A 16,856-nucleotide genomic window follows, 5' to 3' on the forward strand; every position below is an offset into this window, starting at 1 on the left:
AAAAACCACTGCACCTGCATGGCCGTGTCCTCGCTCCTGCTGACGTCACCAGGAGAGTACTGCACAGGCGATGACCGTACTGGGCCTGCGCAGTATGCTCCCGGTGACATCAGCAGGAGCAAAGACATGGCCACGCAGGAGCAGTGGTTTTCCGACTTTAAAGTTGCAAATTCCACATGTAAACCAGACGGGAACTGGAGCATCGGTGACTGTCTGCGTGGGCACAGGACGTCTGTGGAGGACCATTAGAAGCCCCAGGTAAGTTCAACTTTTTTTTCCTACCAACCCCCCTACAGTACTCCTTTAATGTATCTATGGGTGCCACTATTGACTGGTGTCATGATCGCTTCTGCAACATGTACTGCTGGCTGCAGAGGTACTGCAGCCAAGCAGTTCTGATTCCTTTACATCAGGGGTCTCAAACTCGCGGCCCGCGGGCCATTTGCGGCCCTCGATACAATATATTGTGGCCCGCGCCGGCAAAAGCTTCCTTATAGTTCGCTTCAGTGCTCCCAAGTAATCCGCCCAAGGGGCAATCCGCCAGCATTTCCTGGAAGGGGCAGAGCTTTCAGCTTCAGCTCTGCCCCTCCTGACGTCAATCGCCGCACGGATCGCCGCCTCTCCCCGCCCCTCTCTGTGAAGGAAGAGTGAGAGGGGCGGGCAGAGGCGGCGATGTGCCGCGATTGACGTCAGCTCTGCCCCTTCCAGGAAATGCCGGCGGATTGTGACCTATAAGGTAAAATAGGCAAAATAGTTCGCTTCAGTGTGAATTTGATTTTGAAATCAAAATAAATGCAAGGAACGGGGGGGGGGGGGGGGGGGTGGTTGGTGTTGGGCTGCTGATTGTGAAATCCCTTATGCGGCCCAGCCTCATCCTGACTTTGCCTCCTGCGGCCCCCAGGTAAATTGAGTTTGAGACCCCTGCTTTACATGCAGTTGCTAGCATAGTTCTGCATGCATTGCTTGTGATAGTCTGTCAGCTAGGGAATGGTAATCAAGCCAGCCTGCTTGCGACTGATTACCATTCACCTGTGTGGAGATTTGCATCTCTGCTCTCATTGGATGACTTCAGTATAAAGGTTTGCTTCCTGCAAGCATGCTCCGCCCATCATAATTTCAGTCAGTCTAGGCTGTTACTGGGTCTCTGAACACTGTGAAATTTAGTTCCTTGTATTGTTACTTTCTAGTTCAGTTTCTTGTGGAGTTACATTATATATTTCCCACAGGGACATATATACGTACTCCTTCTAGTATAGAGTTGTAGTATTGTATTGCCTAGCTTAGTTGCTGTATTGCTTCAGATCTAGCTAGTCTTCCTGATTTATGTTATATATTGGTTTATCGCCAATATATACATATTCTAGTCAGCGTTTGTTATTTTGCTAGGCTTGCGTCATATATTGGTTCATTGCCAATATATACGCATACTAGCGCGTTTGTTATTTTCCATATTGCGTTTGCGGATTATTGTATCACATTGATAGCTGTAATTGTAAATTCTTTGTGATACTATTGTGTGATTTATCTGTGCTCTTGTACTCTGCTTTGTGGGTTGCGCAATCTCCTGCGAAGGAGTAGCGAACCTTTCCAGTCCTGTCCTTGTGAGGTCGCCATTGCTGCAGCTGCTATTGGCTACCTCACTCCAGTCTTATATCTGTCTGTTTGTTTGCTATCACAAAAGTAGCGCAACATCGCACTGCGCTGCCATTGCGTATTATCGGAAGCCCAGAGCTGCAGTTGCTCTGGGCAGCCTGTGTGGCCTCTTCCATTATCCTGCTCTTAGCCTAGTTGCGCTGGGTGGTCAGAAAGTACCCCCCCAGCATTACATCTGGTTTGTACTCTGTACAGCGCCACAGAAGATGCTGGTACTATATGAATAAACAATAACAACTTGCTCTCTGCAGAAGTGCCTGAAATGAGGCCACATTATGTACAGGCAGGAATGTAATTCCACTAGAAGATTGTGAGTGTGGATAAGTTGGAATGTAGTCTAGTCAAGACAATCTATTTATACTCAAGTTAAATGTAAACTAGTGCAGTAACCATTTTCTCTGGTAAGCTGCTGCTGTTCCCTGCTATACAACCAAATGTTGATGCCCAAGGAAGTCAGTTCAGGCGATAGATGCCCTCTCTTTGTACCTGTTAGCAGCTCTTAGCAAAATATTACACCCTAAATTATGTGTGATTCAAATTTTACAGCGGACCTGAACTCAGAACGTCCTCTCTGCTTTAAAAGTAGGAGGAGAACAAAAATGCATTGTGGAGTATATAAATAAATTTCATTGTTGACTATTAAATAAACCAATTCGGTGTCTACTTACTAGGGAGGTAAAGGCTGATACACACATCAGACCATAGTCTTTGGAAAATGAAAGATCACAGACCAATTTTACCCCCTTCCATGTAGTATGAGAGCCATACCTACACAGTCTATTCTATGGAGCTGAACTCCCCATCAGACAGTAATCTTTGCAAGATGCTGCACACACAGATGCTGTACAGACACAAAAGGTCAGTAAACTATCTGCAAAAGATCTGTTCCTGCAAAAGATCAGTTCCTGCAAAATGCATTCATAGTCTATGATATCTGCAGATCCTCATACACACCTTGTTTAACAGACATTCATCTGCAGATCAGATCCACCAGGATGGATTTTCAGATCTGCAGATGATTGTCTGATCTGCAGATGAATGTCAGGATCTGCAGATCTCATAGACTATGAATGCAATTTGCAGGAACGGATCTTTGGCACCGACAGATCTCTTGCAGATACTGATCTTTTGTGTCTGTACAGCATCTGTGTGTGCAGCATCTTGCAAAGATTTTTTTCTGATGGGGAGTTCAGCTCCATAGAAAAGACTGTGAAGGTATGGCTCTCATACTACATGGAAGGGGGTAAAATTGGTCTGTGATCTTTCATTTTCAAAAGACTATGGTCTGATGTGTGTAGGTGGCCTAAGTCCACCACTACCTCCTCTTTTTAATGGTTTTATCCTATCATCGGCGCCTCTGTTCCATCCTTGCTACATTCTCTGCTCTAAAAGATACATAACAGCATAACATCCTTTAGCCCCCTTGGCATTATGATTCTTTACAGATTTTAGGGTCTAAAAGCGGTGCAATTTTTTTTCATGCTTTTAGATCTTAACCACTTTACTCCCACGTGTACAGATTTCTCTGTCCCTTTTTCCATCCTTTCAGGACCAGGGACGGAGAAATCCGTACTTTCCGCGCTCCCGCTCGCTCTAGCGCGCACTCCCGCTTGTAAACACGCCGCCGGCCGCTCGCCCGGAGATCAATGAACGGGAAAATCCATTCTCATTCGTTGATCTAAGCCCCGCAATGATCCGCTGCTTTTCTGCTAAGCAGCGCGATCATTGTGGAAAAAAAAACTTTCCCAGCCTCCTAGTACTTCCTGCAAGCGTCCGGAAGGACGCTTGCAGGTCGTATTAAACAGAATGTTACTGTGGCCATCTTGTGGACAAATAGTAAAACTACACCCTAAAGCATTTTTCACATACAAATAAATTAGTTTTATACAAAAAATTAGCTCCTTACCCAAATTTTTTTTTTTGTAATTAAAAAAAAAAATTACAATAAAAAAAAAATACATAAATAGTTACCTTAGGGACTGAACTTTTTAAATATTTATGTCAAGAGGGTATAACACTGTTACTTTATAAACTATGGGCTTGTAATTAGGGATGGACGCAAAACTGAAAAAAATGCACCTTTATTTCTAATTAAAATATTGGTGCCAAACATTGTGATAGGGACAAAATTTAAACAGTTTTATAACCGGGACAAATGGGCAAATACATTTCATGGGTTTTAATTACAGTAGCATGCATTATTTAAAAAGTATAAAGGCCGAAAACTGAAAAATAATACATTTTTTTCCCACATTTTTTCCTATTTTCCCATTAAAACACATTTAGAATAAAATAATTCTTGGCATAATGTCCCACCTAAAGGAAGCCTAATTGGTGGCGAAAAAAACCAAGATATAGTTCATTTCATTGTGATAAGTAATGATAAAGTTATAGACGAATGAATGGAAGAAACGCTGAAAGGTGAAAATTGCTCTGGTGGTCAAGGGGTAAAACCCCTCAGTTGGGAAGTGGTTAAAACCTAGAAAAAAGGGAGCAGGGCAGTTTCTAGGCTAAAATGCACCCAGGGTAAGGGTGTAAAAATTGCAGTATAGGTTAACCAGGTCTAGTTGCACTCAGTATAGGAAGCCAGCTATAGGTCCCTTCAGTATAGATAGCCAGCTATAGGTCCCTCCAGTATAGGTAGCCAGGCATACAGGGCCGTGCAGAGGGTCCTTAAGTGGGGGGTGCTCAAATTTCAAAAAGGGGCCTTGCCCCCCCCCCAAATGCACAGTAGTACCTACAAGTGGTGGGGGACCTTCCTCCCAACCCCCTTGCCCTGCATTGACATGTGACCTTTCCCAACCCCCAATCCCCGACTCTCAAACTGTCCCAAACCATACCCCTGAGCCCCTCCGCTTGACACATACATTTAGTCACAGAAGCGCTGTTTGAATTCAGTGGTGTGGAGTCAGTCGGACCTGTCACTGATGGCCGCACGGTCTGCCTCCTCATTTCTTGCTATCGGGAATTGGTTGTCATGTGGGTGCTGAATGCAGATGCTGGGTGCCATGTGGGTACCGGGTGTCATTTGGGTTCTGACTATGGGTGGGTATCGAGTGCCATGCGGGTGTTGATTGCAACGACAGGTGATCGGCGATTGGAACGCAGGGAGGTGAGTTGCTGTATACAGCTCTTCCTGCTGCGCTTACTCTGCAGCGGAGGGGGAAGCACGGAGGGCGGCCCGGGGAGAGGAAGGGAGGGAGAGGCTGGGCCACTCTCCCCACAGCTCCAGCTCCCCCTCCATCACGACGCCCCCCTCCCTCAGTGCTCAGGGCGGCCACACGCCCATAGAAATGGGCCTTCTAGGGAGATCTGCAGCAGCTCAGCATTCATTCACCTCCCTGGGATCCAGCACTGGAGTTTTCCCTATAGTGAGATTGTCGGCCGTCGTAATGACGACAGATGGTGATCTCAGCAGTGGAAGCAGAGCCTCGGAGGCAAAGAAGAATGGCGGCCAACGACGGGATCCCCTTTGAGGTGAGTTAAAACGCCCGCTGCGCGCTATACTCTGCAGTAACCTTCCGGCGGCTACCATGAGTTCAGCTCGGGGATACTGCTCCTCGCATGTTTTTTTCACCACGTGCCCCCCCCCCGAGCTGAACTCATGATTACCGCTAAGGAGGTTAAACAAAATACATGTCTTCGTTACAGCTGATACAAATCCTAAAATAAATCTGCACTGATTCATGGAAGCATACATATTGTTAACATTTCAAATGAGTTTATCTGCCATCTCTGCCATGGCAGTCATGTGACACGGGAGAGATCGAATTGCAACTTGTGATTAGACACAAATGAGGGGGAATCAAACAGGCTTAACTCTTTAAATACATACAGGGTGCATTTCTCTGTGTCTTCGTTCTGTCCTGCAGGGATGCTCAAATTCGGCTTCGGGAGATATCCGGATTTTTGCTATCCGGATATCTCCCAGTAATGCTGTGCGGGCTGGGCGGGGGGGTCAAGCTTACCTCTCTGACGTCTTCTTCGGTCGTCCCTCGGCACCTCCCACGATGCGGTCCAAGCGGCGGTCACCTGATTACAAACACTTCCTCCTTCCGGGTTGAAGGAGGAAGTGTTTGTAATCACGTGACGCGCATCGAGCGCATCGTGGAAGGCGCCGAGGGACGACCGAAGAAGACGTCAGAGAGGTAAGCTTGACCCCCCCGCCCAGCCCGCACAGCATTACTGGGAGATATCCGGATAGCAAAAATCCGGATATCTCCCGAAGCCGAATTTGAGCATCCCTGCTGTCCTGTTCAAGAGTTCAGGTCCACTTTAAATTTGTGCATCAAAATGTGATAAACTGATCTTGTATTGTGAATGACTGTCCAATGCCTTGGCAAACTATTTCTAGGTCAGGAATGTGGTATGGAAACTACAATAACAGCATGGTAAAACAAAAATGAACAGCATAACTGTGGTGTACTGTATGTCTAAACCTGGAAAACCCATTTTTTCTTTTACATGCTGGATACCACAGTATATAACATGTACAATAAATATTTGTGCCAACTACTGTGGCACTTTAAGAAACGCTGAACTCATGAAAATAAAGTCACCACCAGCTTGTCACAAAACAATGTTTTGTCAAATGTATACTTACAGTCTCCTGGCCACCATTTTGTTGCAGTGATCTTTGGCGTATCAACTATAAACTCCTGGGTTTTGGGGTCAAAAGTGGCTGTTGTTTCCAGACCTCGGAGATAAGTGCCTGAAAGGAATGAGCAAGCCAGGTAAATGGACTTTGTTCCGGAACCTTTCACACAAATTCTTGCTGCAGACTTTGTATCCATTAAACAGCACTTAGATCCAGTCAGATTGTGTTTTGTGATATTTAAATAGAGGAAAGTGCCTCATCACAGCATCACTTTATTGAGTACCATAAAGCCCCATCTACAACATACAATTTTTTGTCCGGTTAGATTCAATTCGATTTGTTTCATTGATTTGATTCGATTCAATCAAACATGTCCGATCTGGATTCGATTCAATTTGCCATTCTTTTGCAATGGCAAATTGATTCGAATCCCGATCGGACATGTTGGATTGAATCGAATGGGGCTTTAAGGATGACAACTAAAGATGTTAATGCATACAAACACTTCATATCTCCCTCATATCACCCTTAGGCTAGGTTCTTAGTGGGTGTTACATTCTCTTTAAAAGCAATGAAATGGGAAAGTCATGCCACATTGTTACACCGCGCCGCAATACCCCACTACCCCGCTGTGAACCAAGCTTTAGTGTATCTTGGGTATTATTATTATTGATGATAGAATTCTTAATCCATTTGATTGTTTTATGTTTACACTATTGACACAGAAAGTCAGAAACAAAGAGGCTTGTAGCTTGATGTTAGAAGCTGTTTTGGACCTTCACTGCTGTCTCCATGGAAAACAGCCCCCCCCCCCCCCCCCATTTGCTGTCCATGGGACCTATCCAAACATCCAGGGTTTTAATATGTGGCCTGGGGATCCTAATGGCAGAAAATCATGCAAAGTAATAATAAGGCTTGAAGCAGTGAGGATAATGATCTCAGATGGTGTCAGACTGCAATAAAAACAAATGATCCCATCAAATAATTCCATCACCTTCTCCACACTACCCTCTTTCTACTATTGCCAATTCCTGCAGTGTGAGAGACAGGACATCTTATTGACATACCGTGCCCTAGTTCAGTCTGAGCATAGGTTCCTAAGATCTGATAGTTGGTGGCAAGTGGCACCCACTTGGCAATCTGCTCCTCTGTCCCCAGTGTCCTGATACAGTTCACAAAGACATTGTGGATGTTAAGAGCGCGCTCTCCACCAAGTGCCCTGTAGACAAAAGAACAAAGTGTACAGAACAGAGTGAAAGAACACAGCTTGTGAGCAATCACACAATTGACAAACATAATATACAACTGTGACGGACGAGCCGTCAGACCAGAAAACGCAATCGCAATTGGTTTCCTGCCTCGATTGTCGTTGGGTTGCCAGATCAGAATCCTATAACTGTGGATACCAGGCAGTCAAGCCTGGGGGGTCTCTGCTGTCTTTATAGGAGTTAGCAGAGTTCTTTTAATAAGAGAAAGTATGCTTACGGGAAAGACCTGTAATTTGTAATTAGCTTTTGACTAGGATCTGGGCCTTCACAGATCTCACGCTTAGATGTTAATTAGCCAGAGGTGTAAAACACCAAAAGTTTGTTCAGCTAGAGGAAGCTTTCCCAGCCAGGGCTCAGACTTCCCGGAGCCATTTAGGCAGATTAGGAAAGCATGGAGTTATGATTTTTTGCATATTTACGGAATACCGTAAATAGGATAGTTATAAGAGCGGTATCATTGGATTTGTAGAGTCGGGCTGAATCTTTTGATACCAGGCTAGAGGGGCAAGGGGCCTCTACAAACAAGTTATTAAACTTCTCAGGAACTGGACCCCCTACCCTAATCAAGTCTGATGTCATAGGAATTGTCATCATCTGAGTAATATTAATCTGTTAGCAGCGCCACTGTGGCATTTATCGGTTTTGAGTTACAGCGCTGTATGAGTTTAAACCTGAATCTCTCTCAAAGGACTTGAACTGTGGTTGGTTGGTAATTCACAGGGAGTAGGCATTGCCCCCCCCCCCCCCCCCGAACCAGCTTCATCAAAAGCACATTGCCAGCAGGCAGACCTCAGTCTTCCAAATTCCATCTTTATGAGAGCCTGTCTGCTGCTAGCCAGGGGACCATATGGTTAGCAACCAACTTGTTTGGACTTTGAACTGAACTGAAACAAAGGAACTTTACAAGTTTTCCCAGAAAGGACATATTTCCACAAACCTACGTATTTTCTTCCCTTTTATTTTCATACTGGCTATTAATGTTTCTATAATTGTTGATTTTAATGATTTTCTTTATATATTAATTATTTATATTGCATTTTAATAAACCGACGCTAACGTCAGTTTGTTTATTCCGCTACCCTATTATTCAGCCACACAGAAACTGAACCCGGGTCTCTGAAGAGACGCTACTATTGTCGCTAGCTACACAGAATAGAGTGTGTTTAACCATTTTTATTTGCAGGTCTAGACTTAGCCAGTCAGTGGGCTCCTCTGTCCCATGGTAACAGAGGTGGTGGCAGTTATACCCTGAAATAGTGTGTAATTTGTAATTACCGTAACTCACAGGCTCCCTTTTAGTCGGTCTGCTGCCAAAATTCCAGCGGTTTCTGCGCACCAAGTGCGACCACAGCTTGCATGGCCTGTGTGCTGAAACCGATTGGAAGGCATTTTGCGGTCCGGCCACTAGGGGCACTGTGACAACAACAGTATAACAGTACAATACACAAGTAACAACAAGCAAAGAGTGGACATGGACATGGTACAATAATGTGTGTCTGCCTCATCATTATTCTCATACCTGATTTCCATATTTGTTATCTGCACATCTAACCGAGGCACCATCAGAAAGGGAATGGATCAGAGAGTTATGATCAGACTGACATGAAGAAAACATATCACAGATAGGGTGAGTAATGCTATTGCACAGCTGTGGGGAGTTTGGAAGGCAGAGAGAACAGACAGTAGCCACAGCCCTGCTGTGTTAGGCCCATTTCACATTAGCGTTCTAAGCCAAAAGGATCTAGTGAGCGGATCCGGTCTCCGCTTCACCGGATCCGGATGGCTCAGTCCGTGGCCCGGTTCACATAGTGAAAATGGATCTGATCAGTGATTGATCGGATCTGTTTTCACTCAGCAAATACATACCTAATCTTCAGTAGCAGTAGGAGTCTTCCTCTTCTTCCGCTGTGACTACTCAGCGCGTCATGTGACTAGTCACATGGCGCGTCATGTAGTCACATGAAGCGGAAGAAGACGGAAGCCTCTACCGCTGGCTGCTACAGAAGATTAGGTATGTATAAACCCTCTCTCACCCACCCACCCGGCTGCTGCACCCTCCCTCACCCTCCTGTCGCTCAGGTTTGCGTCAGAACATGCCCCCATCCCCCGTGGAATGGTCAGTTTCTTCACTAGTGTGAAAAAGCGTTCCATTTTCCATTGCCCCAATGCTGCAGCATTTTTTTGTCCGGATCCGTTCCGCTAGGCAGAACACTCCGTAAAATTAGGGCCTGCAGCAATTTTTAGATTCGGGGACTGGAACGTACAGGACGTATCCGTACCAACGGACACATGTGAATGGATCCATAGGTTAACATTGGATCCTTTCACATCCGTTCTATTTGTACAGTATACGTTCCGCTTCCGGTCTGCTAAAAAAACACTAATGTGAACCGGGCCTAAGTGTGTAGACTGTCGGTAAAGAGAAAGTGTAAACAAAAGGAAGCCAAAGGGTTCTCAGATGAAGAGCAGGTGCATTCATCACATACAAAAATTAATATTGTTATCATTGGGATGATGTTTTGGGTGCTGGAAGAAAGATGCCAAGCATAGGCGAGAACTATCGGATAAGGTTACGCCTAAATTAGCAGGGTTAGGTGACAGGGTAGGCGAGGTTAGGTTTTGCTGTTGTGGTTAGAGGTTTAAAGTATTCCAATTTCCATTCCCCCACATATTATTTGTTTTCGAACTGTAGTCTTCTGCACAGATGCAATTACAAATCATGATGCCCCACAACAAATCTCTGATGAGCCCTCCCCTTCTAATCCTACTTACTATCAGATTCAGAACCCTTTATTTCACCAAGCATGACTGGGTCATGCCCAGAATTGGGTTTGGCACATACATAGCTAAGCACATACATAGATAAGCACCATAAATACAATATACAGCACAATACACAGTACAATACAAACAATAACGAGGTGTGGGAACTAAACTGCGATAGAATTAGTAATTTATGGGAGCTTGCCTTCATCTGGTATGAGGATATGTATTCATGTCAAATTAACCATTCACCCGAAATTGCATTATTGTCTATGTACCCCGGTTCAATCAAAAAAGCCAAAAGATCACTACTGGGTCAATTAATGGCATCGGTTAGGTACTTAATAGCCAAATATTGGAAGTTAGATTTTTCTCCAGGGGTTGTCGAGTTGGTGGAAGCAATGAATAATACCATGAGAATGGAATAATTAGTGCTTGCAGGCCAGGGTAAAAATTACATATTTTCTGAGCAATGGGCGGCCTGGATAGTTTTCAGGGAAAAAATTTGAAGGGTAGGTAGTGGTGCGTGGGAGTCTTTTTACGGAGCTTGCACCGGCCTGAGTGTCATTGATCCTTTCTGTTTTGAGGGGGAGAGTTTCTGTTTTCCATGGCGCGTTAGTAGGGTGGCTCTTGGGGACCGCTGTGGCCCCTTGCATACTCCAGTGGGCTGGGGGCCACAGTGGGCTTGTTGGTTGGTCTATGCCTAACAGTAGGCTGGAGACGGATTCATATGTCATAACGCCATCTGTTGTAACAACCCTTTCACATTTACTTTATTGAAGAATGTAGAGGACTAGTCTAATATTAGTCAGTAGACATAATGAAAGACGGCTGTGTCTCTTCCTTTTTTGTCTTTCTTTCTCACTCTTTTCTTTTCTTTTTAAGTGGAGATAAAAATAAGAGATCTGAGTAGGCTAGTTGAGTACTAGTAGCCATACTGTGCTTGGTTTGGTTTGATTTTATGGTCATAATGATATTGTACTCATTGTGATATTTGGATTCACGGCCCTATGTTGGATCTAATAAAAATTGATTACAAAGTAACATGTATTTACAAACTCCAAGAATGCAACGTTTTTCACGGGTCACTATCCCGCTTCATCAGACAATACAGACTGTGACAGAGGCGCTTGTGACCGACTGTGACTGTGACAGACCCGACTTTGTACTCTCCAAACTATTGCCTGATGAAGCGGGATAGTGACCCGTGAAACGCGTTGCATCCTTTGAGTTTGTAAATAAATGTTACTTTGAATCTTAGTAACGTCTCATAGTCCGGTTTTAATTTCATCGAGGGAGGTGAGTCCACCAACTTCCCTCTTTTAGATGGATTTTAATTATTTTATTCTGATTGGCGCCTCTGTTATACATACCTGTACATTGTGATATAAAACCACCTCTACCAGACTGCAGAGTTGCACCTCAGTAGGGTCACATTCTCCATTAGTCAGCACAGGCATGTAACTATAGATGTCACTAGAGGGTGACCTACTGGCACAAGTATCAGAGACATGCTAGTTCCCTGTGTGCTTCTCCCCACATACAGTCCCGTCACATGCCAAAGCTACAGCAGAATTGGTGTTGCTCAGCCTCTGCCCCTTTATTGTCTATGGGACATATAGTTACCTTTCACTCACACACCCCACCACCATCTGTAGAGCCTATAGCTGTCAGTGTTCCCAACCATCAAATTTTTTGCCACCCTTACACTATTTAGTTTGCCAGTTGTGGGACGTAGGTATGGAGTGAGGCATAGCATATATTGAAGGATGTGGTTTAAAGTGAACTTGAAGTGAGAGGAAAACCGAGGTTGCCATCCTCATTCTTTAATAAACAATGCTTGCTGTCTGACGTCAGTGCCGATGCTCTGCCTCCAATACGTTAAAGCGGGTATCCAGCCTCTAAACGAATATCCTGCAGTCCTCCTGCAAGGGAAAGTTATAATTACCTGGGCTGTCTTCTCCCACGAAGCCGTCCTCAAAAAACTTGAATGACCCAGTTTCCAGCGTGAGGCCCCGCCCCCATGTGAGGAGGATATGCAGAAGTGGAAGATGGATGGCTACTGTGATGGGTGACAGCGTATAGGTAAAGTATTTTAATGCACTGGCGGCATATTTACATTTGGGGGGACAGTGCCGATGGTTCCATCACATTCATCACAATATTTATTATAGAATTGGGTGACCACGCCACCAAATCGTTAGCTGTAAGGCCACCTTAAGGCTTTTAGGTGGAGGTGCTTCTGACACCACGTCACCCCTTCACAATCGCTGAGCACTAGACCAGGGTCTCAGCTCTCTTTAAGGGGACATAATCAATTATAAATCCAGTATTGATTGAGGGCTATTTGAAGTTGACTAGCCATAGTGATTTAAAAGTACACTTATCCTTTAAAAAACAAATAACAGAGACAAAACTGTGTAACCAGTATTCACAAAAATCATGTCAATCAAAGCTTATATAAACCTGGTTTGAATCTGGGAGACTCTAGCCTTTGGAACATGTCTGTTTCATAGTCTTGTTCACAGCTTGTCATTGCCGGCAGCTATGAAAATTACCTGTAGACATAATGCATCTCTGGCCCATCCTCAGACCACCCCAGTTCTTTCAGTTTCCTCTTCAAATGAACTGTTCTCCGGACAGCTTCTTCAAATCTCTCTGGTCGAGTTGTAAAATACAGGTACTCACGGTTGAAGGCAGGGTCTTTTTCAATGGCATTCACTAGACAAACGAAAAAAAATGGTGATGTTTCAATGTCAATTAAGAGGAAAAACACAAGCTAATGTCAAAGAAGACCTTTTCATCTAAAGCTATAGGCAAAGACTAGATCATTGTCACCTAAGATGTTCACAATCCATTTGGATGACAACAGCATAGGATTAGTAGGAGTTAGTAGTCGTAGTTAGGAGGAGTAGGAGTTAGTAGTAGGAGGAGTTAGGAGCTAGTAGGAGTAAGAGTTAAGAGAAGGAGTTAGGAGTAGTATAAATTAGGAGTAGGTAGAGGGAGAATTAGTGTGAGAGGTAGGTTTGGTAAAGAATTAGTAGAATATTGTCATTAATACTGATATTCTACTATCCACTTCACCTGACACCAAATTTCCCAGCACCCTTTTCCGATGTACGCCTCTCTGATATCATTATTTTTCCCATTTCCGCCTTGCATCCCTTGATGTTAGATCACATTCCAGCTCAAATATTGTACTGCTGACACCCAAATTAAACAACTAGTGCTACCAAGCAGTATATATTTAGGCTATATTTTCTTGTTTCCTGATTGTTTACATAAAAAGCGCAATGAGAATCGAATGCATTACGCTTTTCATGCATTTTTCAAATACAACGCTTAAAAAGTGCAGCAGTCACTACGATTGCATTTAAAAAAAATGCATTGCACCAGAGTGTACAGGTGATCACGATTTTCATGATTTTTCAAAAGACCTTGCGATTTAAAAACCGCATGCGACTTTAAAATGCAGCAGTGTGTACAGGCCCTAACTTGCTCATCAGTTGTCTTTTCAGCTATAACCGACAGCAACTGATGTAGAACTGACAGCAACTAATATATTTCAGTTCTGACAAAATCTTGTCAGAACTGGAGGGAATCGTAAGAAGAAAATAGTGAGCTTCTGAGAGGAACTGATGGCATGGTAAGTATGTAATATTAATTTGCAGGTACATCATATGTTCATTTTAAATATTTTACTTTGTTCAGGTTCCCTTAGGCCCCTTTTCCACTAGCAGTCGCTAGCGTTCACGCTGAACGCTAGCGATTGCTGAATTGCAAAAGTGCAGGAAACCTCCGGCGATTGCGTTCACGATTTTGCTATGCACTGTACTGCATAGCAAAATCGCGGCAAAGATCGCTCCGCGGCGCGATCGCGTTTGACAAAAAAATGAATCGCGGTAGTGGAAATCGCCTACCCATGTTAATAAGCAAACCGTAGCGATTTAAAAAATCACTAGCGGTTTGTGATTTTGCGATTCAGCATCGCAAACGCCGCTAGTGGAAAAGGGCCCTTAAGGTTCGCACTTAAAGCGGACCCAAACCAAACATTTTTTTAATTCAAAATATTTAGTTGCACCACTCTGACACATACACGGATAAATAAATACTCCTTCAAGCCTATGAGCATTTCAGTGCATACTTTTCACCCTTTTCTTTTCACAACTAGGGTTATACAGGTGGCAGCCATTAGCAATTCCTCCTTTGCTGGACACCTCCTACTCCACCAGTTTGCTGGTTTCTGTCCCGGCAATATGAAAGGAAGGGAGGGCTTCCTCCAATAAATGTAAAATATTTTATATTTGTCATTATGCAGCTGAAAACAGGCTGCTATGTATTATTATAATTTAGATAATTGATTTTATTTCTGAAATCTTGCATTTTTAATTTGGGTCCACTTTAACCGTTCACTGATACTGGGTTTATACTGCAACCCCCTCTCCATACAGATCTGTGTTTATAATTAATAAAGAGTGGGGTGAATTTATCAAGGGAAACACAACGAAAAATAGAGCAAAGATAAATCTGAACAACTAAACAGTATTCTAACTCCTCACTATTGACAAGGGTCGGGTTCTACCACAAATTGGTAAACACAATCACTAAGGGCTCTTTTACACTTAATTCTATAACTATGTTTTAATGCACATTTCTGGCGTTTTGTAAGTGATTTAACAGCTGGACCCTAAGGGTCCTTTTACACTTAATCCGCTGCGTTGCGCATGCATTTGCGTGCGTTGGTACATGTTTTTTTCCTCAAAATGTAATAAAAATCATATTGTTTCATTCCCCATGCGCTGCCATCTGCAAAAAAATCAGTGCTGCACTCTTTTCTGCGCATGCCAGTGCATTGGGAATGAAACAATATGTTTTTTATAAAATTTTGAGGGAAAAACGCGTAGCTGATTAACTGTAAAAGTACCCTAACTTATAACAGATTTGGATCCAGAAGGTTGTTTGTAACTCACAGTTTCTGTAAACAATACATGTACAGTGTGTATAAATTCTCTTTTGGACAACTCTGAATTTGGTCATCAGTACAAACAATGTGTTTTTTTTGTTGTTGTTTTTTACGTGCAACAGTTTATGTAATACTCAACCATATAATAAGAAGAATTACATTTTGTACATGAGGACAACTTTGCATGGATGTATTATAACTCAAGTATTATAACTCAAGTGTTTGTAAGTTGGGGTCTTGAAAAAAATTATCTCTACTAATGTATGCTGGGAATTCTGATATCGAAATAGCAGCTTGTATCCAGCAATGAGAGTCCACAATCACTAGCATATCGCATGCTGATATTTTCACAGCACATAAATAAAACACTGTCTAGAAATGAAGTTGCTTAGACCCAACGTGCATTAGGACTCACCTACTGATCTTCTGAGGCGAGTTTTCTCTGCATCTCCATCCAGTACGTTAGTGAGGGTCTCCACATTGAAGGAAGGGGACTGTCTCTCACTGGCCAGGTCGGGGTTAACATCTGTGGCAGCTGGTCCTGCTTTCCACCAGGCCATTGTCACCTGTCTTCACTACTTCCTATGTGTGCAGCCTGCAGAAACTATAGACAGAATGATCTCTGTGATGTGACTGACAAAGAGTATTACCAGAAGTCACCTATATATAGCCTGGTATCTCGTCTCTATCGCTAGTCGGGATCACAGCGGGATAATAATCGTCTCTCTATTGAACTCTGTACACAGATAAAAGTCCAGCTACAGTCACAAAACAGAGAGGACTTGTGGGAGGACAGAACTCTCCACAAATACAGCAGGACCTATATATCCACTCCTACTTGTGACAACATGGAGGATGGCTCAGCTAACATTAACCCCTTTCACACTGTTCTGGTGTTCAGTGAAACCAGCTAGGATAACAGGATGATTAGATGAAATAGATAAACTACATTTATATATAATGTTATTTTATGATAAAATACTCAATCAAATGTAGGTGAAAAACTGCAGTGCTGCCTGTAACAATACTGGGATATTATAAATATGGAGGGAAAAATATAATTTGAATAATAACTGCAGTACAAGTTGCAAGCAAAGCAAAGATTACAAAATAAAATAAGCGTGATGATGAATTGATTTTTAGGTCATCTTTCAATTCTCGCATGTCACATCAGCTATCAGATGTAACAAGGTGTCGGGTCCAGTTAAAAATGGCGCAGGGGAAAAAATTGCGCACCGTTCTGCCGATAAATGTATCATAAAACACTATTAACCGGTTTAATGTAAAAAAAAACTATTTATTGTTCCCACTTCAATAACAAACTGGCAGAATACAGCGCTGATTGGGGGCTAAACAACAAGGAGGCTGATAGCCTAATACATAAAAACGGGGACATGAGAGGATAAATAGCGGAAGTGCACTGGCACTAGGGAGTAAAGCTGCCTACGGAGTGCAGGGATGATCTTTCAGCGGGGAAAAATGCATCTGAGCTGGGATATCAGAGCCTGCAGACAGTGGGATCTTAACTGCTTTGATCAATACTGAACAGGATTACAACGGTAAATATTGTTTTGTATAACAATTAAGTGTGGCACCATTTTTACACATCGGC

The 16,856-nt window shown here is 43.3% G+C and overlaps 1 protein-coding gene across 1 annotated transcript in view; it reads right to left on the minus strand.

Moving 5' to 3' along the window:
• ACOX2 (acyl-CoA oxidase 2) overlaps positions 1-16,061 on the minus strand; it is a 72,612-nt gene extending 56,551 nt beyond the window's left edge. Inside the window, exons 1-4 of the mRNA XM_068253751.1 lie at positions 15,660-16,061; positions 12,840-13,002; positions 7,318-7,469; positions 6,257-6,364 (exon numbers count right to left, since the gene is read on the minus strand). Coding sequence (XP_068109852.1) covers positions 6,257-6,364; positions 7,318-7,469; positions 12,840-13,002; positions 15,660-15,804 — 568 coding nt within the window. The 5' untranslated portion in view covers positions 15,805-16,061. The remainder of the gene's footprint in view (positions 1-6,256; positions 6,365-7,317; positions 7,470-12,839; positions 13,003-15,659) is intronic.
• Between the last annotated feature and the right edge of the window lie 795 nt (positions 16,062-16,856).

This window comes from Hyperolius riggenbachi, chromosome 9, assembly GCF_040937935.1.
Source record: "Hyperolius riggenbachi isolate aHypRig1 chromosome 9, aHypRig1.pri, whole genome shotgun sequence".
NCBI classification, from domain to species: domain Eukaryota; kingdom Metazoa; phylum Chordata; class Amphibia; order Anura; family Hyperoliidae; genus Hyperolius; species Hyperolius riggenbachi.